The sequence below is a fragment of the Aquarana catesbeiana genome, linkage group LG04, assembly GCF_042186555.1.
Source record: "Aquarana catesbeiana isolate 2022-GZ linkage group LG04, ASM4218655v1, whole genome shotgun sequence".
Taxonomy (NCBI): Eukaryota; Metazoa; Chordata; class Amphibia; order Anura; family Ranidae; genus Aquarana; species Aquarana catesbeiana.
Window position 1 is genome coordinate 246,605,422 of NC_133327.1, and position 23,489 is coordinate 246,628,910.

At 42.3% G+C, this 23,489-nt stretch overlaps 1 protein-coding gene across 4 annotated transcripts in view; it reads right to left on the reverse strand.

Annotated features, from left to right (window-relative positions):
• OPA1 (OPA1 mitochondrial dynamin like GTPase) overlaps nucleotides 1-23,489 on the reverse strand; it is a 156,951-nt gene that overhangs the window by 60,397 nt on the left and 73,065 nt on the right. For all 4 annotated transcript variants that reach the window (XM_073626362.1, XM_073626359.1, XM_073626361.1 and 1 more), the window contains 6 exons: nucleotides 22,439-22,604; nucleotides 19,500-19,652; nucleotides 13,915-14,023; nucleotides 9,696-9,775; nucleotides 9,450-9,590; nucleotides 2,297-2,413 (listed from right to left, as the gene is read on the reverse strand). In XM_073626362.1, coding sequence (XP_073482463.1) covers nucleotides 2,297-2,413; nucleotides 9,450-9,590; nucleotides 9,696-9,775; nucleotides 13,915-14,023; nucleotides 19,500-19,652; nucleotides 22,439-22,604 — 766 coding nt within the window. The remainder of the gene's footprint in view (nucleotides 1-2,296; nucleotides 2,414-9,449; nucleotides 9,591-9,695; nucleotides 9,776-13,914; nucleotides 14,024-19,499; nucleotides 19,653-22,438; nucleotides 22,605-23,489) is intronic.

Genomic DNA, 23,489 nt, shown 5'->3' on the forward strand with positions numbered 1-23,489 from the left:
AAAACAAGAAAACAAAAAACACCTGCATTAATAGATGGCTAATAGATATGCTACTGTTGCATATCAAGAAGTCTACTTCTGCAGAGGGCATGCCAAGTCACATGCACTCCACTAGAAGGGCTTACACAATGGCTAGGAGATTACCACACTATAAACTGCAATGGAAGACAACAAATGACACATGGAGCATGTTTTCAGCCCTGTGACTGCTTCTACTGTGCAAATGCTGTATGCCGTCCTGAGTTTCAAGCTGTAATCAACAGATATAGCAACATGTAAAACCCCAACTCCAAAAAAGTTGGGACGCTGTGCAAAATCTACATAAAAATAGAACCCAATGATTTGCAAATCTCATAAACCCACATTTTATTTACAATAGAAAATAAAAAACATTTAAAATATTTAAAATGAGAAAATGTACTATTTAAGGAAAACAATGTAATTTTGAAATTCATGGCAGCAACATGTCTCACAAAAGATGGGACAGGGCAACAACAAGGTGGTACGTAAGTGGTACTAACAAGGAAGAGCTGGAAGAACATTTTGCAACCATTTAGGCTAATTGGCAACAGCTCAGTAACATGTAAATAGGTGCTAATAAAGTGCAAGAAATAACTAAGAAAAAAAAGGGGGGGGGGGAGTAGGTACTAATAGACTGAGGGTGACTAGCTGAGAAAAGGGAAAAAGGGAGGGGGGAAAAAAGGGAGGCAATGCGCAAAATGCGTCTACATCTTTATCCTCTGCTCAATCTGTCAACCACTTGTCATATGAAGCTTTACTAAAAAGGATTATTGGAAAAGCAGCCATCCTGAATCATTTCCTTATGTTACACAGCATGCGAGCTGGGCTAGAACCTAACTAGTGTGTGCGTGTGGGGAATTAACCAGATACTCACTCACCTGGAGCGGCTTTTTTTGTTTTATTGAGGTCAGTAACATGACTGGGCATAAAAAGAGCATCTCAGAGAGTCAGAGTGTCTCAGAAGTAAAGATGGGCAGAGGTTCAACCATCTGTGAAAAGCTGCGTTGAACAAATTTAGAACAATGTTCCTTACTGTAAAATCGCAAAGACTTTAAATATATCATCATCTACAGTACATATCATCAAAATATTCTTAGTCTGGAGAAATCTCTGTGCACAAGGGACAAGGCTGAAACACAGTACTGGATGCCCATAATCTTCAGGACATTAGACGGCACTGCATTAAAAACAAGCACAATTCTGTAACGGACATCACTGCACGGGCTGGGGGATATGTCCAAAAATCACTGCCTGTGAACACAGTTTGCCGTGCCATCCAAACGTGCAATGAAGCAGCAATGTCCGAACATGATCCAGAAACGCTGCTGTAATTTCTAGGCCAAAGCTCATTTAAAATGGTCTGCTGTAAAGTGGAAAACTGTTCTGTGGTCAGATGAATCAAAATGTGACATTCTCCAGACTAAAGAAAAGAGGAACGTTCCAACTTCTTATCAATTCATATCCATTTCAGCTTTATATCAATTTAAAAGCCTGCATCACAGATGGTTTGAGGGGGCATTAATGTGTATAGAATAGGCAGCTTGCACATCTGGAAAGGTACCATCAATGCTGAAAGATTTATCCAGGTTTCAGAGCAGCATATGCTCCCATCCAGATGAAGTCTTTCAGGGAGGAGGGCCTTGCATGTTTCAGTAAGACAATGCTTAACCGCATACTTCAGCTATGACAACAGCATTAGTTTGAAGTGAAAGAGTCCAGGCGCTTAACTAGACTGCTTGCAGTCCAGACCTTTCACCAACTGAATGTATTTGGTACATCTTGAAATGAAAAATACAACAAAGATGGCCCAGGACTGTTGAGCAGTTGAAATCCTATATCAGGCAAGAATGTGACAACATTCCTCTCCCAAAACCCCAGCAACTGGTGTCCTCAAATCCCAGATGTTTACAGAGTGTTGTTAATAGATGAAGGGATGATACACCGTGATAATCATGGCCCTGTCCAAGCTTTATTAAGATTTTAGCAAATCATTGCATTCTGTTATTTGGTAGATTTTACAGGGAGTCCCAACTTTTTTGGGGTTGTAAACAATCACATAAGGGAAACTTTTCAGAAGAGTATTTTTGAATGTGAACGTTTGGCAAATATTCCAAGCTACCAAGTACGTCATATTAAGAAAAGCCGTGATTTGGCAGTTTTTAAATGAAATGCCATTTTTTACAGCTGCATGCCTCTACCATTAGGTATTATTTAATACAATTCACTGGGGCCATTAAAAAGATTTTATTTTACAAATAAAAAAATCACTTCTTACCTCAGAATCTACAAAATGTCTCTGATAGTAATAGAATCCTCTCCTGCAAAGATTACAGTGACCGAGAGCAGACCTCAAAAAATGTTTTCTGAACACTTGGTGCCACGTGTCCTTGATCTGCAAAAGTTGTGAAGTTTTTTGCGTTAACTTTCTAATTATTAAATATTAAAATCGAAAAGAGCACATGAGAAAAACAAAACAAAAAAAGTTAGCTGTGTTAAAAGTAGCAGCAACCTAAAGAAAAAAGGGGAGGTTATTTCACATATTGGATATAATTTTTTTTTTTTTTTGGTTTTGTTCAAAAGGTACAAGAAGGGAATGTAAATACTGTATGTATATGCAAGGGGTACATGCATGTCAATATGTAATTTAAAAAGTTGTGTGAGCATAGAAGCCTTTGAATTGTCGCCTAGTAAAGTGGCTCTAGAGGTGAACACATGGAGACAGACTATTCAACTAACAGATGGTTACCATGAGTCTTTCTACTTTTTGGACAGAAATATGCTCTCTCAAGTTCTCCTTACTTTAATCCATCCACTGCATTCACGAACATCTGGTCATTACTGCCCATGAGATACATCCATACAGCCATTCACCATTCTGAGGAGAGCCGCGTGTCCCTGTTGGAGCCATCCCAGGATTCCAGTGTCCAGCTTTTCCAGTTGTGTATACAACACAAGCCCGTTTGACCCACAGAGCATACGCTCTTATAGGTTCAAACGCCCTGGTAAGCCACCTATTGTCTGGTGGTGGCACGTCTCACTTCAAAATAGACACCTTGCTCACCGTTGTGATTTTTCCATGGAGTTTTTGGACTCTTTCTATATGTATTTGACATATTTTTGAGTCACTTTTCATTGGTACTTTCTTAGTCATCACCAGTCACAGCTTTTCATATTTATATTTTTATATATTTTTTTCATTTATTATTATTGGGGTTCAGTACCCTCGTGTTTGACTTTTGTGTTTTTTTTTCACGTTTTTTATTTAAAGTGCTACACTACTTGTATCCAATAGGCCAGATCATGCCTTGAACTGGAAGGACACCAGAAGACTTCACCTCTTCCCCCTGCAGTGCCTATGTGTCCTAGAAATGGCAACCACAGTGCCCAGAACAAATGTCTTCCCACAGCATGAACGTGGCCCGGAGAATCTCACACACACACACACACACACACACACACACACACACACACACACACACACTAGGGGGTAACATCTTCCTCTGGTATATGCCCTTCACTGGCACAAGAGAGAGAAGAAGGCTCCAGGATAGTTATGCCAATAAAAATTTAAGTAATTTAGAGGCTCAGAGCCCAAAACCGAAACAGGGAAAAAAATGGATTTTTAAAACAGCTTACCTGTAAAAATCCTTTTCTTGAAGAAGTACATCACAGGACACAGAACACCATAATAATGACTATGTGGGTTATACGCTTACCTTTAGGTGATTGGACACTGGCAACCAATAGTAAGACGGTTCCTCCCATATAACCCCTCCTATACCGGAAGTACCTCAGTTTTGTAGCAAGCAATGACGATCCCAGAAAGAGGGGAGGGACCTCTGTGTCCCGTGATGTACTTCAAGAAAAGGATTTTACAGGTAAGCCGTTTTAAAAAAGCATTTTTCTTTATCGTACATCACGGGACACAGAGCACCATAATAATGACTATGTGGGATGTCCTAAAGCAATCTGGGGGGGGGGGCGACACACATTATCCCTAAGCCCAATGGGCCTGAGACTATAAAGCTGCCTGCAACACGCTGTGGCCAAAAACAGTCTCCCTCTGAGATCTCACATCCACCTGGTAGAACCTGGTGAACGTATGAACTGAAGACCAAGCGGCCGCTTTGCAAACCTGAGCCATAGACACCTGCTGGCGTACTGCCCATGATGCACAAATTCCTCTAGTGGAGTGTGCTTTTAAACCCCAAGGTGGAACCCTGCACTTTAATCCATACGCCTGGATAATAGTCTGACGAATCCACCTGGATATAGTTGAACTTGTTGCCGGCTATCCTTTTTTAGGACCTCCAGGCAAGACAAAAAAACAGTCAGTCTTCTGAAAGGGAGCAGACATTTTCAAGTAAACTTTTATCGCCCTCACCACATCCAGTGAGTGAAGCGACCTTTCCTCCCTAGTCTTAGGGTTTGGAAAAATGGAAGGTAAAATGATATCCTGATTCAAATGAAATTTGGAAACTACTTTCGGTAAAAAATCCAGACGAGGGCGCATGACCACTCTGTCCTGATGAAGAATCATAAAGGGTTCTTTGTAAGAAAGGGCGGCCAATTCTGACACCCTTCTAGCCGATGTTATAGCCACCAAAAAACCTAATTTTTTGGTCAATAGGACAAAAGGAATATGCCTAATAGGTTCAAACTGTTGACTCTGTAAGGCTGACAGTACCAAATTTAAGTCCCAGGGACACAAAGGTGGTTTAACCGGCAGCCTCAGGTGTGTTACTCCCTTGACAAAGGTTTGCACCAAAGAATGGGATGCAATTGGTCTTTGGAAAAAAAACGTTAAGGCTGAAATCTGTCCTTTAATTGTCCCTAAAGCGAGCTGCAAGTCTACTCCTGCTTGAAGAAAGGCAAGAACTCTTCCAATCGTATACCTACGAGGGTTCCATTTCCTCTCCTCACACCAAGAAATGTACGACTTCCAGACTCTATAATAGATAGCTCTAGAAACCGACTTTCTAGCCTTTGTCAAGGTAGACAAGACTGAACCCATAATACCACGGTCTTTCAACAGTCTGGTCTCAATAGCCAAGCCATCAAATTCAGCAACCGTAAAGAAGGATGGAATATGGGTCCTTGAGACAACAGGTCTGGATGGCATGGAAGGACCAATGGGTCCCCTACTGCCAACTTCACAATCTCCGAGTACCAGGATCTCCGGGGCCACTAGGATCACTGTTTTTTGCTCCTCCTGTATTCTGCGTAATAAGTGCGGCAGAATTTGGATCGGGGGAAAGGCATATATCAGAGAATACTGATCCCAAGGAACTACTAATGTGTCTATCCGGACAGCAAGCGGATCCTTGGTCCTGGAGACAAACCTGTCCAGCTCGGCATTGAATCTGGATGCCAGCAGATCCACATCTGTGGTCCCCAAGTATAGGCAAATCTGTAGAAAAACCTCGGGTGCAGGGACTATTCCCCTGGCAACAATTTCTGGCGACTTAGGAAATCTGCCTGCCAATTGTCCACCCCCGGGATAAACACTGCCGAAAGGAACGGCACATGTTTTTCTGCCCAAGTTAATATATGGTTTATCTCTCTCTGGGCTGCCCGACTCCTGGTACCTCCCTCGTGGTTGATATAGGCCACCACCGTGGAGTTGTCGGACTGGACTCTGACAGGAAGACCCCGCAATCTGGATGTCCAGAATCACAGAGCCAGAAGAGCTGCCGGAATCTCCAATAGATTGATGGGCAGGGTCCTTTCTGTCTGGGACCATACTCCCTGAACAGACGCCTCCTCTAGGACTGCTCCCCAGCCGAGAAGACTGGCGTCTGTAGTTACGACTTTCCAGGCTACTGGTGGGAAAGATTTCCCTCTTTGGGGGAAATTCCCAAAACTCTATTCTGTAACCGTATTTTACAGTGGAAATGACCCATCTGTCTTGAACTAGTTCTTCCCAGGCATCCCCTAACAGCCGAAGCCTGCCCCCCACCGGTGAGAGCGGGGGCGCCCCTTCACAAGGTAGACTTGGAGTTGGGCTTGGGTGTCTTTTGGGTCCAGGGTTTCTTCTGACCCTGGGGTCTTTTAAACCCAGGCGGCTGAGGCCGTCGATACCGCTTAGGGGAAGAAGCACTAGGTCCTGGAGCATTGGGAATTTTATAAGAGGGTTGCTTCCCTTTCTTTTTAATAGGGAGTAAGGCACTCTTTCCTCCAGAGATCTTTTGGATATATTTATCCAGATCCTCGCCAAACAAGCGCTCTCCATGGAATGGAAAAGCTGCGAGTAGCCTTTTACATGGCGTCTCAGCAGACCAGTTCTTTAGCCACAAGACTCTGCGCATATGGATTGACAGTAACGCAAAACGAGACATTTGTTGGACTGAGTCCTTCAATGCGTCTACTGCAAAACATAAGGCATGAGGAATCTCCAATAACTCCTCGGCAGATTCCTCCTGGCAAGGTATGTTCTTTACCAACCTTTTAATGCGATCCTTTAGGGATTGGCAAATCCCAATAGCTGCAACTGCTGGCTGAACTGCTGCACCAGCCACCGAAAAGGAGGCCTTTAATAAGGACTCTAGCTTTTTATCAGCCGGATCCTTGAATACCTGGGCATTATCCACTGGACAGGTTAAACTTTTATTTACAGAAGATATGGCAGCGTCCACCAAAGGTGTGCCCCATTTCTTCCTGAACTTCTCCTCTATAGGATATAAGACAGAAAACCTTTTTGGAGGTAAGTATATCCTGTCAGGGTGCTCCCAGTCCGCGTAAACCACCTGCTCCAGTAACGGATGCAAAGGGAACGCTTGGGACGTTTGCTGAGGTCGCAAAGATCCCAAAGTAGAACAGGAGAGTGCAGACTACTGAACCGGGGGTAACTTAAACCCAATTCGTACCATCTCAATTAGAGATTGGATAAACAATTTTTGGGAATGGGAGGCTGAAATTGGCTCTTCAGCCGAGGATCCTTCAGCCTCTCCTTCCTCTCGGTCTTTTATGACCACCTCTTCCAAATCTTCTGCCTATTCTGGTTCCAGATCACCTGGACCCATCTGGCTGTAAGAGTCCTGGTGCTCTAGTGACTCTCCACTTGGCCCAGGCTCAGGGGAGGGAGATCTATTACGCTTCCTCCCCCCCGTGTTACAGAGGCAATCATGCCAGCTATTTTGCCTTCAAGGCCTGCTAAGGCAGATGCCAAATCATCCTTTGTAATATAAGCAGAGGCAGGTATATTGGTAGTGGCCACTATGCCTGACAAATGAAATGGCTCAGCCAGGCCAGATGCCACAGGACTTTCAGGAGAAACTGAGGCTGCATCAGTATGGGGTTGGTCTCCTGTTTTTAAAGGAGGTACTCTTACCCCTGTGCTAGCCTTGTTCCCTATACCTCGTTTTCTGGAAGACATTGCTTACACACGAGGAAGAAAAGGAGTACTCCCCACAAACTACAACCAGCCTTCAACCTGTCACCACTGTGTCCAAGACCTCCAGACTCACGTGCCCAAATGTCGCTCTGTGCTGTCCACGCACACGCCAGTAGCTCCATCCCTATAAGCCTTAGCTAGAGAGTGAGCGCGCGCATCAGCGGCATGCCCACCGCACGGCGCATGCGCCGTCCTGGCGCATGCGCCGTCCTGGCGCACGCGGCACGTCCGTGACGCGCACAGCAGCGGCGCACGCACACACAGATGGCGCGCGCACACGCCGCATGTGCTCATTCACGCACGCCTGATCAAAATGCGCGACATACTAGGCATCTGTAAGACACAGGATTTCAAGGTTTACCAGCAGGTTTCAGAGGGAATACATACATATATATAATAAATTCCAAAGGGAGTGCTCACCATCCCAAGCAGCAGGGCCTGTTTTACCAGGCCCAATCTTCCCCATCAAGGCGGGTAGCACCTCCAAGGACCTTCAGGGACCGGGTCCCCCATATTTTGGGGTCCATACCCCTGGACCTGTAAAGCACCCTTTCTGGTTTTACCTTGGGCAAGATTGACCAGGAATACCAACTTAACAAGGGTCCAGCGCCTATATAGGACACATTACAAGCAATACCTCGTTCTTGAACCGAGGATCGGGTACCATTCACTTTAGCTTTTTGTTATGCCATCCGAATGGATCTGATTAGGACGTCCTCAGTGGGACATCTTTGAAGAAAATTGAAGAGCTTCAACAGCCATGACCATCACCTTCAAGACACTGGCGAAAAAACTGAGGTACTTCCGGTATAGGAGGGGTTATATGGGAGGAACCATCTTACTATTGGTTGCCAGTGTCCAATCACCTAAAGGTAGACGTATAACCCACATAGTCATTATTATGGTGCTCTGTGTCCCGTGATGTACGATAAAGAAACAAGATAGCACCCAGGAGAGCAAGCCTCCATCACTTTAGAAGAGTTATGTAAGTGAACCTGCCTAACAGGAGGAAACACAAAAATGATTTTGCAGTCTCATGAAGCCTCCTTTTTAAGGCTGGGTTCACATTTCCGACAGATGCGGCCTCGCAGCAGGAGTCTGGTGCGTCCCTGTTCTCTGTTTCAGGGACGAATCGGGAACAATTTTTTGCCTGAATTCGGCCCAGTAAGCCTCTCCTCACCTGCAACGGAGATATGTGAACCGGCTCCATAGAGAGCCGGTCGCAGTCTCCTGTCATGCGAAATGGAATCGGGGAAACCCGCATTCCAATCTGCATAGGTGTGAACCCATCCTAAAACTTTTGGAAGAATTATTTCCTGTGTTGGTGGCGCAGTCCTGAAAGCAGACTCTGGGAAAAGGTTTTTAGCGTAAAAAGTGAAAACTAAGGCAGCCACCACATCTAAAGACTGGTACATTTTGTACTTGGGTTAAGGCATTCTTTCAGAAGAAAATACCCTGCTGGTGAAGCCCGAGCCTACCATATCAGTATTCCTATCACACACACCAGTGACAGAGATACAGATATAGATATATATCTATATATAGATATATATAGATATAGATATATATCTATATATAGATATATATAGATATAGATATATATATATATATCTATATCTATATATATCTATATATAGATATAGATATATATATATATATATCTATATCTATATCTAGATATATATATATATATATATATATCTATATATATAATATATATCTTTGTATATCTCCCACACACCTGAATTTCAACTATGAAATGTACAACACAAACTGCACATTTAAACAAACAGAGCTAATTACACATATGAAATACATATAAAAAGGGAGCTATTTTATCTGTCAAAGGATGTGCATTTCTTTCAATCTTATCCTGGGAGCAACACAGTTCTGAGAGAGAAAAGCACTCTCAGTCAAGGTAGAAAACCTGATATTTATCTACTGCAGTTTATAAATAAATCTATATTTATTTTTTATTGTTTAAATATTTTTTATTTATATTTCTCTAGGTGTAATGTATTTATTTGGTACTCACCAAGACTGGGTCAACTTCAACTCCCCGCGTTTCTAGATTCTTTCTCACTGTAGTGACTTCATCACTGGCAAGATATGCAGGATGATCTTCATTAACCTTTAGCATCTTTTCAAGCTCATTTTGCGTTTCATTTCGTATGTTCTACATCCAGAAAACATATAAGTCCATATAAGATATTTAAAAAGCTCCACTATATTTAAAAAAACAAAAACAAAAAAAAAAAACACATTTTTCATTAGAACTTGCCTGCTCTGGAGTACGAGATATCCAAGAAATCCATCGCTCTTTCCAGCCCGGGCCAACCATATCTCGTATGACAGATTCGGCTGAAAAATGGAAACCCAGCATCAGCTGTATAATCTGCTGTTAATTAGTCACAACAGAAAGTTATCAGAAGACTAGTAGTGACATAGGCAAATCTATCAAGTAGTAGGAGGGCCAAGGAGAAGAAAAATCAAAGTATAAATATACACCAAATTATATAATACACTGCTTTACGTTCTATACTCCAGTTTGCACCACTGTACACTATATTCCCTACTACCAAAGAATGCCCCTTCTCTAAGTTGCCAAGCACAAGACATGCAAAGTCTTACATTTAAAAAACTAGAGGACATACAGTGGGAAAAATTATTATTTGATCCCCTGCAGATTTTGTAAGTTTGCCCACTTACAATGAAATGTAGGGACTATAATTGTTATCATGGGCCTATTTTAAACGATGGAGACAGAATATCAACCACAAATCCAGTAAAAAAACGATTCAAAATGTTATAAACTGAGTTGCAGTTCAGTGAATAAAATAAGTATTTGATCTCCAAGCAAAACACGACTTAGTACTTGATGGAGAAACCTTGTTGGCAAGCACAGAGGTAGGACTTTTTTTTGTAGTTAGTGACCAGGTTTGCAAACATCTCAGGAGGGATTTTGGCCCACTCTTCTTTATCTTCTCTAAATCTTTAAGGTTTCTTGGCTGTCACTTGGCAACTCAAAGTTTCAGCTCCCTTCATAAATTTTCTATGGGATTAAGGTCGGGAGACTGGCTAGGCCACTCCATGACCTTAACATGCGTCTTCTTGAGCCACTCCTATGTTGCTTTGGCAGTATGTTTCAGGTTATTGTCATGCTGGAAGACCCATCCATGACCCATCTTCAGTGTTCTGGCTAGAGGGAAGAAGGTTCTCATCCAAGATTTTACAATACATGGCACCTAAATGTGGCAAAGTCTGCCTGTACATTTAGCAGAGAAACAGCCCCAAAACAGAATGTTTCCACCTCCGTGCTTGACTGTAGAGATGGTGTTCTTGGAGTCATTTGGGTTATTGTGTTACCAATTGTTTGTTTGGCGACTGTGGTCCCAACTGTCTTGAGATTATTCACAAGCTCCTCCTGTGTAGTTCTGGGCTGATCCTTCAGTTTTCTCATGATCATCCTTACCACATGAGGCGAAATCTTGGATGGAGCTTCAGACCGAAGGTGATTGATGGTTATTTTGTATTTCTTCCATTTGCAAATAATCGCTCCAACAGTTGTCTCCTTCTCATCAAGCTTCTTGCTGATGGTCTTGTAGCCCATTCCAGCCTTGTGCAGGTCTACGATCTTGTCCCTGATGTTCTTTGACAGCTCTTTGGTCTTGCCCATGATGGTGAGGTTTGAATGGAAGAAAGATTCTGTAAACAGGTGTCTTTTATACACATAACGAGCTGTCGTTAGGATCGTCTTTCTTAACTGATTCCCGACCGCCGCGCGTCGATATGCGTCAGCAGAATGGCACAGGCAGACAAAACGGGCGTACCTGTACGTGCCTTTGAATTTGCCGCCTAGCACGCGTGCACGCCTGCCGCGTGCCTCCGGAGTGTGCTCAGGGGTCCCGCAAACTCGATGTTCGCCGGCCGCCCGCGATTGAGGTGTGAAGAGGCAGAATAGGGAGATGCCTATGTAAACAGGGCATTTTCCTGTTCTGCCTAGTGACATGACAGGGATCTACTGCTCCCTGTGATCAGGAGCATCGATCGCTGTCATGTCAGTGGTAGCCCATCCCCCCCAGTTAGAATCACTCCTTAAGACACATTTAACCCCTTGATCGCCCCCTAGTGTTTAACCCCTTCCCTGCCAGTGTCATTTTTACAGTAATCAGTGGCTATTTATAGCACTGATCACTGTATAAATGACAATGGTCCCAAAATAGTGTCAAAAGTGTCCGCCATAATGTCGCAGTCCCTATAAAAATCGCAGATCGTCGCCATTACTAGTAAAAAAAAAAATTATTAATAAAAATGCTATAAATCTATCCCCTATTTTGTAGACGTTGTAACTTTTGTCGCAAACCAATCAATATACACTTAATGCGTTTTTTTTTTTTTTTTTTTTTTTACCAAAAATATGTAGAAGAATACGTATCGGCCTAAACTGGAGGAAAAAATTAGTTTTTTATATATTTTTGGGGATATTTATTATAGCAAAAGTAAAAAATATTGTTTTTTTTCCCCAAACTGTCGCTTCTTTTTTGTTTATAGTGTAAAAAATAAAAACCGCAGAGGTGATCAAATACCACCAAAAGAAAGCTCTATTTGTGGGAATAAAAAGAACGTCAATTTTGTTTTGGTACAACGTCGCATGACCACGCAATTGTCAGCTAAAGTGACGCAGTGCCGAATCGCAAAAAATGCTCTAGTCAGGAAGGGGGTAAATTCTCCTGGGGCTGAAGTGGTTACATTGATAGGACTAGTCTGTGTACCACATACTGTAGCCAGTCTGTGGGAGCCAGAATTATTGTTGGTTCGTAGGGGGACAAAATAATTCTTTCACTCACTGAAGTGCAACTCAGTTTGTAACGTTTGTATTGTGTGCTTGCCTTTGTAAGTGGGCAAACTTACAAAATCTGCAGGGGATCAAATAATTATTTTCCCCACTGTATGCTAGTATTTTTCCTTATATCTGGTCATGCTTAATATATACATACACACATACACACACACAGTGGGGACGGAAAGTATTCAGACTCCCTTAAATTTTCCACTCTTTGTTACATTGCAGCCATTTGCTAAAATCATTTAAGTCCATTTTTTTCCTCATTAATGTACACACAGCACCCCATATTGACAGAAAAACACAGAATTGTTGACATTTTTGCAGATTTATTAAAAAAAAAAAAACTGAAATATCACATGGCCCTAAGTATTCAGACTCTTTGCTGTGACACTCATATATATAATTCAGGTGCTGTCCATTTCTTCTGACAATCCTTGAGATGGTTCTACACCTTCATTTGAGTCCAGCTGTGTTTGATTATACTGATTGGACTTGATTAGGAAAGCCACACACCTGTCTATATAAGACCTTACAGCTCACAGTACATGTCAGAGCAAATGAGAATCATGAGGTCAAAAGGAACTGCCTGAAGATCTCAGAGACAGAATTGTGGCAAGGCACAGATCTGGCCAAGGTTACAGAAAAATTTCTGCTGCACCTAAGGTTAATAAGAGCACAGTGGCCTCCATAATCCTTAAATGGAAGACGTTTGGGACAACCAGAACCCTTCCTAGAGCTGGCCGTCCGGCCAAACTGAGCTATCGGGGGAGAAGAGCCTTGGTGAGAGAGGTAAAGAAGAACCCAAAGATCACTGTGGCTGAGCTCCAGTGATGCAGTCGGGAGATGGGAGAAAGTTGTAGAAAATCAACCATCACTGCAGCCCTCCACCAGTCGGGGCTTTATGGCAGAGTGGCCCGACGGAAGCCTCCCCTCAGTGCCAGACACATGAAAGCCTGCATGGAGTTTACTAAAAAAACACCTGAAGGACTCCAAGATGGTGAGATATAAGATTCTCTGGTCTAATGAGACCAAGATAGAACTTTTTGGCCTTAATTCTAAGCGGTATGTGTGGAGAAAACCAGGCACTGCTCATCACCTGTCCAATACAGTCCCAACAGTGAAGCATGGTGGTGGCAGCATCATGCTGTGGTAGTGTTTTTCAGCTGCAGGGACAGGAAGACTGGTTGCAATCGAGGAAAAGATGAATGCGGCCAAGTACAGGGATATCCTGGACGAAAACCTTCTCCTGAGTGCTCAGGACCTCAGACTGGGCCGAAGGTTTACCTTCCAACAAGACAATGACCCTAAGCACACAGCTAAAATAATGAAGGAGTGGCTTCACACCAACTCCGTGACTGTTCTTAAATGGCCCAGCCAGAGCCCTGACTTAAACTGAGCATCTCTGGAGAGACCTAAAAATGGCTGTCCACCAATGTTTACCATCCAACCTGACAGAACTGGAGAGGATCTGCGAGGAGGAATGGCAGAGGATCCCCAAATCCAGGTGTGAAAAACTTGTTGCATCTTCCCAAAAAGACTCATGGCTGTATTAGATCAAAAGGAGTATACTTAGGACCATGTGATATTTCAGTTTTTCTTTTTTAATAAAATTGCAAAAAAGTCAACAATTCTGTGTTTTTCTGAAACTACTTACTATCTTTTAAGCGGCTTTGTAAGGTATCCTCCATGAAATGGATTGCAGCATCCCACTGTTGCTTGTCTGAAATGGAACGGTCCTCTAAAGCATTGTGCTGAATTACTCGCTATGAAAAAAAAAAAAAATATATATATTATTATAAATATATAACACACAGTATTTCACAAAAGTGAGTACACCACTCACATTATTGTAAATATTTTATTATATCTTTTCATGTGACAATACTGAAAAAATTACACTTTGCTACAAGGTAAAGTAGTGAGTGTACAGCTTGTATAACAGTGTAAATTCCCCCTCAAAATAACTCAACACAAACTTTAACATTTAAACCGCTGGCAACTAAAGGGAGTACACCCTTCGGTGAAAATGTCCAAATTGGGCCCAAATAGCCATTTTCCCTCCCCGGTTTCATGTGACTCAGTGTTACAAGGTCTCAGGTATGAATGGGGAGCAGGTGTGTTAAAATGGTGTAATCGCTGTCACTCTCTCATACTGGTCACTGGAAGTTCAACATGGCACCTCATGCAAAGAACTCTCTGAGGATCTGAAAAAAAGAATTGATGCTCTACATAAAGATGGCCTAGGCTATAAGAAGATTGCCAAGACCCTGAAACTGAGCTGCAGCACGGTGGCCAAGACCATACAGTGGTTTAACAGGAAAGGTTCCACTCAGAACAGGCCTCGTCATGGGCGACCAAAAGGGTTGCGCATGCTCAGCGTCATATCGAGAGGTTGTCTTTGGGAAATAGATGTATGAGTGCTGCCAGCATTGCTGCAGAGGTTGAAGGGGTGGGGGGTCAACCTGTCCATGCTCAGACAATACGCCGCACACTGCATCAAAATTTATCAAATTTGTCTGCATGGCTGTTGTCCCAGAAGGAAGCCTCTTCTAAAGATGATGCACAAGAAAGCCTGCAAACAGTTGGCTGAAGACAAGCAGACTAAGGACATGGATTACTGGAACCATGTCCTGTGGTCTGATGAGACCAAGATAAACTTATTTGGTTCAGATGGTGTGAAGCGTGTGTGGTGGCAACCAGGTGAGGAGTACAAAGGGAAGTGTGTTTTGCCTACAGTCAAGCATGGTGGTGGGAGTATCTGCATGAGTGCTGCTGGCACTGGGAAGCTACAGTTCATTAAGGAAACCAGGAAGGCCAACATGTACTGTGACATACTGAAGCAGAGCATGATCCCCTCCTTTAGGAGACTGGACTGCAGGGCAGTATTCCAACATGATAACCCCAAACATACCTCCAAGATGACTACTGCCTTGCTAAAGAAGCTGAGGGTAAAGGTGATGGACTGGCCAAGCATGTTTTCAGACCTAAACCCTATTGGGCATCTGTCGGGCATCCTCAAACCGAAAGGTGGAAGAGCGCAAGGTATCCAACATCCACCAGGTCTGTGATGTCGTCATGGAGGAGTGGAAGAGGACTCCAGTGGTAACCTGTGAAGCTCTGGTTAACTCCATGCCCAAGAGGGTTAAAGCAGTGATGGAAAGGTATGGTGGCCACACAAAATATTGACACTTTGGGCCCAATTTGGATATTTTTACTTAGGGGTATACTCACTTTTGTTGCCAGCGGTTTAGACATTAATGGCTGTGTTATTTTGAGGGGACAGCAAATTTACACTGTTATACAAGCTGTACACTCACTACTTTACATTGTAGCAAAGTGTCATTTCTTCAGTGTTGTCACATAAAAAGATATAAAATATTTACAAAAATGTGAGGGGTGTACTCACTTTTGTGAGGTACTGTACATACATACATATACAGTGGGGACGGAAAGTATTCAAACCCCCTAAATTTTTCACTCTTTGTTATATTGCAGCCATTTGCTAAAATCATTTAAGTTCATTTTTTTCCTCATTAATGTACACACAGCACCCCATATTGACAGAAAAACACAGAATTGTTGACATTTTTGCAGATTTATTAAAAAAGAAAAACTGAAATATCACATGGTCCTAAGTATTCACACCCTTTGCTCAGTATTTAGTAGAAGCACCCTTTTGATCTAATACAGCCATGAGTCTTTTTGGGAAAGATGCAACAAGTTTTTCACACCTGGATTTGGGGATCCTCTGCCTTCCTCCTTGTAGATCCTCTCCAGTTCTCTCAGGTTGGATGGTAAACGTTGGTGGACAGCCATTTTTACGTCTCTCCAGAGATGCTCAATTGGGTTTAAGTCAGGGCTCTGGCTGGGCCATTCAAGAACAGTCACGGAGTTGTTGTGAAGCCACTCCTTCGTTATTTTAGCTGTGTGCTTAAGGTCATTGTCTGGTTGGAAGGTAAACCTTCGGCCCAGTCTGTGGTCCTGAGCACTCTGGAGAAGGTTTTCGTCCAGGATATCCCTGTACTTGGCCGCATTCATCTTTCCCTGGATTGCAACCAGTCGTCCTGTCCCTGCAGCTGAAAAACACCCCCACAGCATGATACTGCCACCACCATGCTTCACTGTTGGGACTGTATTGAACAGGTGATGAGCAGTGCCTGGTTTTCTGCACACAGAAATTAAGGCCAAAAAGTTCTACCTTGGTCTCATCAGACCAGAGAATCTTATTTCTCACCATCTTGGAGTCCTTCAGGTGTTTTTTTTAAGCAAACTCCATACGAGCTTTCATGTGTCTTGCACGGAGGAGAGGCTTTCATCAGGCCACTGTGCCATAAAGCCCTGACTGGTGGAGGGCTGCAGTGATGGTTGACTTTCTACAACTTTCTCCCATCTCCCAACTGCATCTCTGGAGCTCAGCCACAGTGATCTTTCAGTTCTTCTTTACCTCTCTCACCAAGGCTCTTCTCCCCCGATAGCTCAGTTTGGCCGAACAGCCAGCTCTGGGAAGGGTTCTGGTCGTCCCAAACATCTTCCATTTAGGGATTATGGAGGCCACTGTGCTCCTAGGAACCTTAAGTGCAGCAGAAATTTTTTTGCAACCTTGGTCAGATCTGTGCCTTGCCACAATTCTGTCTCTGAGCTCTTCAGGCAGTTCCTTTGACCTCATGATTCTCATTTGCTGACATGTACTGGGAGCTGTAAGGTCTTATATAGACAGGTGTGTGGCTTTCCTAATCTAGTTCAATCAGTATAAAAAAACACAGCTGGACTCAAATGAAGGTGTAGAACCATCTCAAGGATGATCAGAAGAAATGGACAGCACCTGAGTTAAATATATGAGTGTCACAGCCTAGGGTCTGAATACTTAGGACCATGTGATAATTCAGTTTTTCTTTTTTAATAAATCTGCAAAAATGTCAACAATTCTGTGTTTTTCTGTCAATATGGGGTGCTATGTCTACATTAATGAGGAAAAAAATGAACTTAAATGATTTTAGCAAATGGCTGCAATATAACAAAGAGTGAAAAATTTAAGGGGGTCTGAATACTTTCCGTCCCCACTGTATATATATCACACACCTGAATTTCAACTATGAAATGTACAACACAAACTGCACATTTAAACGAACAGAGCTAATTACACATATGAAATACATATCAAAAGGGAGCTATTTTATCTGTCAAAGGATGTGCATTTCTTTCAATCTTATCTTGGGAGCAACACAGTTCTGAGAGAGAAAAGTACTCTCAGTCAAGGCATAAAACCTGATATTTATCTACTGCAGTTTTCCCTTCATTCACAGGTCTCCAACCCACTCTGTGACTGGACAGTGAAAATAGAAGCAGCACACTCATCATCCTTCTCTGAGCTATGCTGTACAGTGGACTGCAATAGGCCGATGTCAGGTCAGATTTAGGCACTTACAAGGCTTGCATTAAAAAAAATGTAGCGGTATTCCCGAGTGTGGATCGGGGGGATTTTCATTACCAAAAGCGGTAACCCCGAGCCACACTCGGGATTGCCTCGCAGTATCCTGGTAAAGTTACTTACCTTGTCCAAAGGATCCTGCGATGTCCTCCCACTGTATCGGTGGCTGTGTCCTCCTTTCCATGCAAACGTTGCGACGCATGGGGGCGGAGGCGGGCAGCAAATTCAAAAAGTGAAAAAATACAGAACACACACTGACAATACACTGTAAAATTACATTAATGTATCAAATCATTTCACCTCCCTTTTGTCCCTAGTGCTTTGTCCAGTTCCCTGCTTGCAGTTTTATATTATATATACTGTTCTTTCTGCCTGGAAACTTGAGAACGTCCATGGTATCCAAAAAGTGTCCCTCTACGTCAAAAGCGGTTTTAGACCAGCTCGAAAACAGCAATAGTAAATTAGAATCAATTGGAGAATTGAGTGATAGTGATTCGTGGGGAAATTCGTCATCAGACACTGAAAGAGTGACGACAGCGACAATTGTGCGACTGAACAAATTTCAGTGTTTTTGATTTGATTACATTATTGAATACATTTTATTATTATTATATCATTTCTTATAATTATTTATAGTTATTTATTATATTATAATTTATGATTTCGTGTTTCAAACTTTATCGTACCCGGGATGTCTACTAGACTCGTTTGGACAGATTTAAGTGTGTTATTCCTAAGAATTACAGGCCTACATTATAAAATGCCAAATATCTATGCGAAACAATGTACTGCTTTGAGCTTCAAAAATCTGACATAATCATACCGCCAGGGAGGTAATGGATACAGAGCTGTGTTCAGTTAGAGCCCTTTCACACTGGGGCGGTTTGCAGGCGCTATTGCGCTAATAATAGCGCCTGCAAATCGACCCGAAAGTGCCGCTGCCTTAATTCCAGTGTGAAAGCCCCGAGGGCTTTCACACTGGAGCGATGTGCTGGCAGGACGGTAAAAAAAGTCCTGCCAGCAGCATCTTTGGAGCGGTGAAGGAGCGGAGTATATACCGCTCCTTTACCGCTCCTGCTCATTGAAATCAATGGGACGGCGCGGCTATACCGCCGGCAAAGCGCCTCTGGTTTTTAACCATTTCTCGGCCACTAGCAGGGGGTAAAACCGCCCCGCTAGCGGCCGCATACCGACGGTAAAGCGCTGCATACAATAGCAGCGCTTTACCGCCGACGCCCGCCCCAGTGTGAAAGGGCTCTTATGTTTTTATATCGGCGTGGAGTTCAGCTTTCTGAACTCAACCGAAGACAGATAGCGCTTATGTCAAGAGCACTTCTGATTATGAATGTACCGGATCTTACATACTTCCATCATTTCTACTCAGATCTAGAAAGGATATGATCTTAAAGCAGATTTTACATGCAATATCACTCAATTTCATGTGTACTGTGTGAAATATTAGGGTATAGATGTGATGTAAGTCAGAGCACGAAATAATCAGAGCATGAAATTAGCAGTACAGAACACGAGCCAAGTAGTAAAAACGTGGACTTCTTATAAGATAGCGAATGCTAGCTTAATTGTTTCTCTAGTCTTAGCCACACCCACTCTCCCCCCATAAATTAATTCTTTTAAAAAAAAACAGCAAAAACTATAGGGATAATTATTACTGGAGATAAAAAGGCTAAAGGCAACGCAAAAAAAAACTACAGCAAGAAACTGTTTACCACATAAAAAAAGGAGGGGGGGTGGGAGATGGGACACAGTTGATTATATAACAGATCAAAAGTTAACATCAAGATGGAACCCACCAAACTGTCCTCTGCTTGCTCATTCCATTTATGTCTCTTGATGCTCTCCTCTTTCACTGCTTCTTTTAGCTTGTCAAAAATGTCATCATGTTCCTTGCCTTTCTGCTCTGTCATAAATCGAGAGAACTCCTCTTGAAGGGTTTCCCAAGCCACCTAGATATTAAGAGACCATTATTTAAAAAGTCAACAGTACATTCATTTTCAAAGTGCCAAATGAGGAAAATAACCAGATTTTGCTACCATCGGCTAAGATGTATGCTATAGTCATTTACAGGTTCCTATTAGTTGCTTTTCTGGCTATGTTTTCTTGAAAAGAATACTAAAGTAAACTAGGCACTGGCTTCACTCTGAATAAAAAAGACATCTAGAAGAATAGGCCACACAGCCATAACATGTATGTTGCATGGATATAGCGCAGTATGAGAGACCAGCTATGCATGGCAACCAATCAGCTTATAAACTTTAATTTTCAAAGCTTAAAGTGGTTGTTAAGCCACTTTCACATCTTCATACTATCAGTGCTGTGTCCTAATCCTGTGCCCCCCCCTGTGTAAGTGAATAAAAAAAAAAAAAAAAAAAAAAAAAAAAGCTGATTATACCTAATTTCACAGCGCTTCTCAGCGATCATGTGACCGGCCTTCTCTCCTTTTCTGTCTGACAGCAGCAGCGGGCGGGGATGATGTCACTCGGGGAGAGAGGGAGAGAGGGAGAGAGGGAGAGAGGGAGAGAGGGAGAGAGGGAGAGAGGGAGAGAGGGAGAGAGGGAGAGAGGGGGGCGGTCACGGGATCGCCGAGAGGCACTGTGAATTAAGGTATAATCGGCTTTTTTTTCATAAATCACTCACACAGGGGGACAAAGGACTAGTACAAAGCACTGATAATATGACAATATAAACGTTATTTGAGCAGCAGGAGTTGCAGGGGGCGGGCACTGTCACAAGCTGACAGGCAGGCAGGGAGGGGGGAGAGGGCGGGGGAGTGCAGAGACGAGAGCAGCGGATGACGGAGGCACGTAAACTGACCACGGTGTCAGGGCTCAGCAGCCATGATATACTGTGGTCAGTTTACAAAGGGGAGGGCAGAAACTAGCAGAATCAGCCAGGTATTTCCGGAGTTACAAGAGGGCCAAATGACACAGCACAAGCATTGTGCTGTATAACATGCTTTGAAGGAACAGGATCTTTTTTTTGGGGGGTTAACAAATGAACAAGCTGAAGATAAAAGTGGATTTGTTGCCATGAACAGCTGGCTCCAGATTCTGGACATTTTAGTAACTTTCCTTTCTCTAAAATGTACCAGGTCACAAATCATGGAGACTGGTGCACACCTCTAACTCTATTGTATACTTAGGCCACTTCTGTTACCATCTGTTACATCTTACTTCACTTAGCATAATGCCTTTGGTCAGTGAGGAGAGGTATGACGGGTGAAAGATTGTATCTGAATGGTTGTATTGCCATGGCCTTTTTTAGTGATTTTTATAGCATATATGTAGAAATATATCATATCTAGCTACTTTTTTTTTTGGAGACGTGTTGCTGCCACCAATTTCAAAATAACTTTTTTTTTTTATTATAATGGTACATTTTCTTAGTTTAAACATTTGATATATTTTCTATTGTGAATAAAATATGGGTTTATGAGATTTGCATTTTATTGCATTCTGTTTTTATGTAGATTTTACATAGCGCCCCAACTTTTTTGGGGGGTTGTAAGAAAATCCATATGTTTTAGTGCTATTTTTGCAAAGAAAAATATACTATTATTGTTAAAGTTAAAATATTGTCTCTAGAAAACATAAGACTTACATACAGTGGGTAGTATTGAACATGCCACCATTTTTCTAGGTAAATATATTTTTAAGGGCGCTATTGACATACAATTTTCACCACGTGTCGGTAACGACCCATCCGCTCTATACATACAAAGAAACCAAAACAAATATGTTTGGAAATTAAGTTATGTGTAATATAATGGAATGACACAGGGAAAAAAGTATTGAACACAGGGAGGGAGGTGTAAAAAGGCATGGAAAGCCAAAACATTAGCTGAAATCTATCAGTAATTAGAAAGCAATCCTGCCCTTTGTCAGCACAAATTAATATCAGCTGGTTCAGTCTCAACTTAAGGCCTATAAAAAGGCGTCACACAAGAAACATCTCATGATTGGTAAAAGCAAAGAGCTTATTCAAGACCGTCGCAACCTTATTGTTGCAAAGCATACTGATGGTATTGGTTACAGAAGGTACATCACTGTAAAAACACCGTACCAGCAGTGAAGTTTGGAGGTGGGAACATCATGGTGTGGGGCTATTTTTCAGCATATGGTACTTGAAGGAAGGATGAATGGAAAAATCTACCAAGACATTCTTGATAAAAATCTGCTGCCATCTACAGGATAATGAAAATGAAACAAGGGTGGACATTTCAGCAAAACAATGATCCCAAACACAAAGCCAAGGAAACTCTCAACTGGTTTCAAAGAAAGAAAATAAAGCTGCCAGAATGGCCCAGCCAAATCACCTGACTTGAATCCAATAGAAAACCTATGGAAAAAGCTAAAGATCAGAGTTCATGAAAGAGGCCCATGGAACCTTCAAGATTAGAAGACTGTGTGGAAGATTGGGCCAAAAATCACACCTGAGCAATGCATGTGACTAGTTTCTCCATGCAGGTGGTGTCTTGAAGCTCTCATTACCAACAATCGATTTTGTACGAAGTATTTAATTAGTTTCGGTTACCATGTTCAATACTTTTTCCCTGTGTCATTCCATGTATGGATTGCATGGGTTGTTATCGACATACGGTAAACATTTCAAGTCAATAGCACCTTTAGAAATTAATTTACCTACAAAAATGGTGACGTGTTCAATACTTATTTTACCCATTGTATATGTACATGACATGACTGTGTACATCATCTAAAGTCCTCTTTCTCACCTCCACTGCTTTATGAGGCAGTTGCTTGTCAGTCCATTGTTTCAGCTTGATGTCTACAGTGGTGTTGAAAGTACCAGAGTTCAAGGTCTGTGCAGCTGGTAGGTAGATGTTCTCAATCACATGGGTTGACACCCTCTCCCACAGTGTCCTCTGGAGGATCTCTTCCCTATTGAGGCAAGAAATGAAAACCAACAATTACTGCTCAGTGCTTATCCTGGGGAAAAAAGCATAATAATTACTGTTGAACCCACAGTTCTTCATAAAATAACATCCCAGCAATGACATAAAGGTAGCGTTATTAGTAATTAACCTATTGGTTGCAGTAAACAAGTTGAGTTTATGGCAACTATGTCCTCAAGATACAAAAACTAGTACAAACACACGGAAAGTTTAATCTCACTAATGCAAGAAAAACACAGCATCACTTGTACTGCCTATAAAAAAACTTGGATAATCAAATATGGTGGTGCCCACTGTAGTGATTAGATCTGGAAAAACAGATAATTCATGAAAATGTCTACAGCTTAAAAAAAGATACATATCTGACTTGCATGTAAATTCCTCATCTTGAAGTACAGTACAGGACCTAGGACTTGTATTTATAGACCACGGGTTATATCCAGCTACCTACAGGCTACAGGTGACAGGACACTTAATAAACTGTACTGTACTCCAAGAAAAGAAATTTATAGGTAAGTAAAAATTTCTATTGTCCTAATCATACAATATAGAAAACAAAACTTGTATTCATAGACCATGGGACAATTCCCAGCAATAAACAGAGGGGTGGGCAACAACACAGCAAACAATTCTGCCTACCGGCCCACAAGAAGACAAGAGTTAGAAAACCAAAACACTCAGATAACAGCTTGAAGCACCTTGTGGCCGAAGCTCATATCAAATGATGCCTGAACATCCCCCAGTAACATTTTGAATCTGGGAAGCAGTTGCTTGAAGCTGGAAATCCCAAGAGACACCAAAATCCCTGGTAGAATGGGCTCTGATAGGAAAAGGGAGGAGCCCGTTCCTTAAGGGCATATGTCCTGAAAAT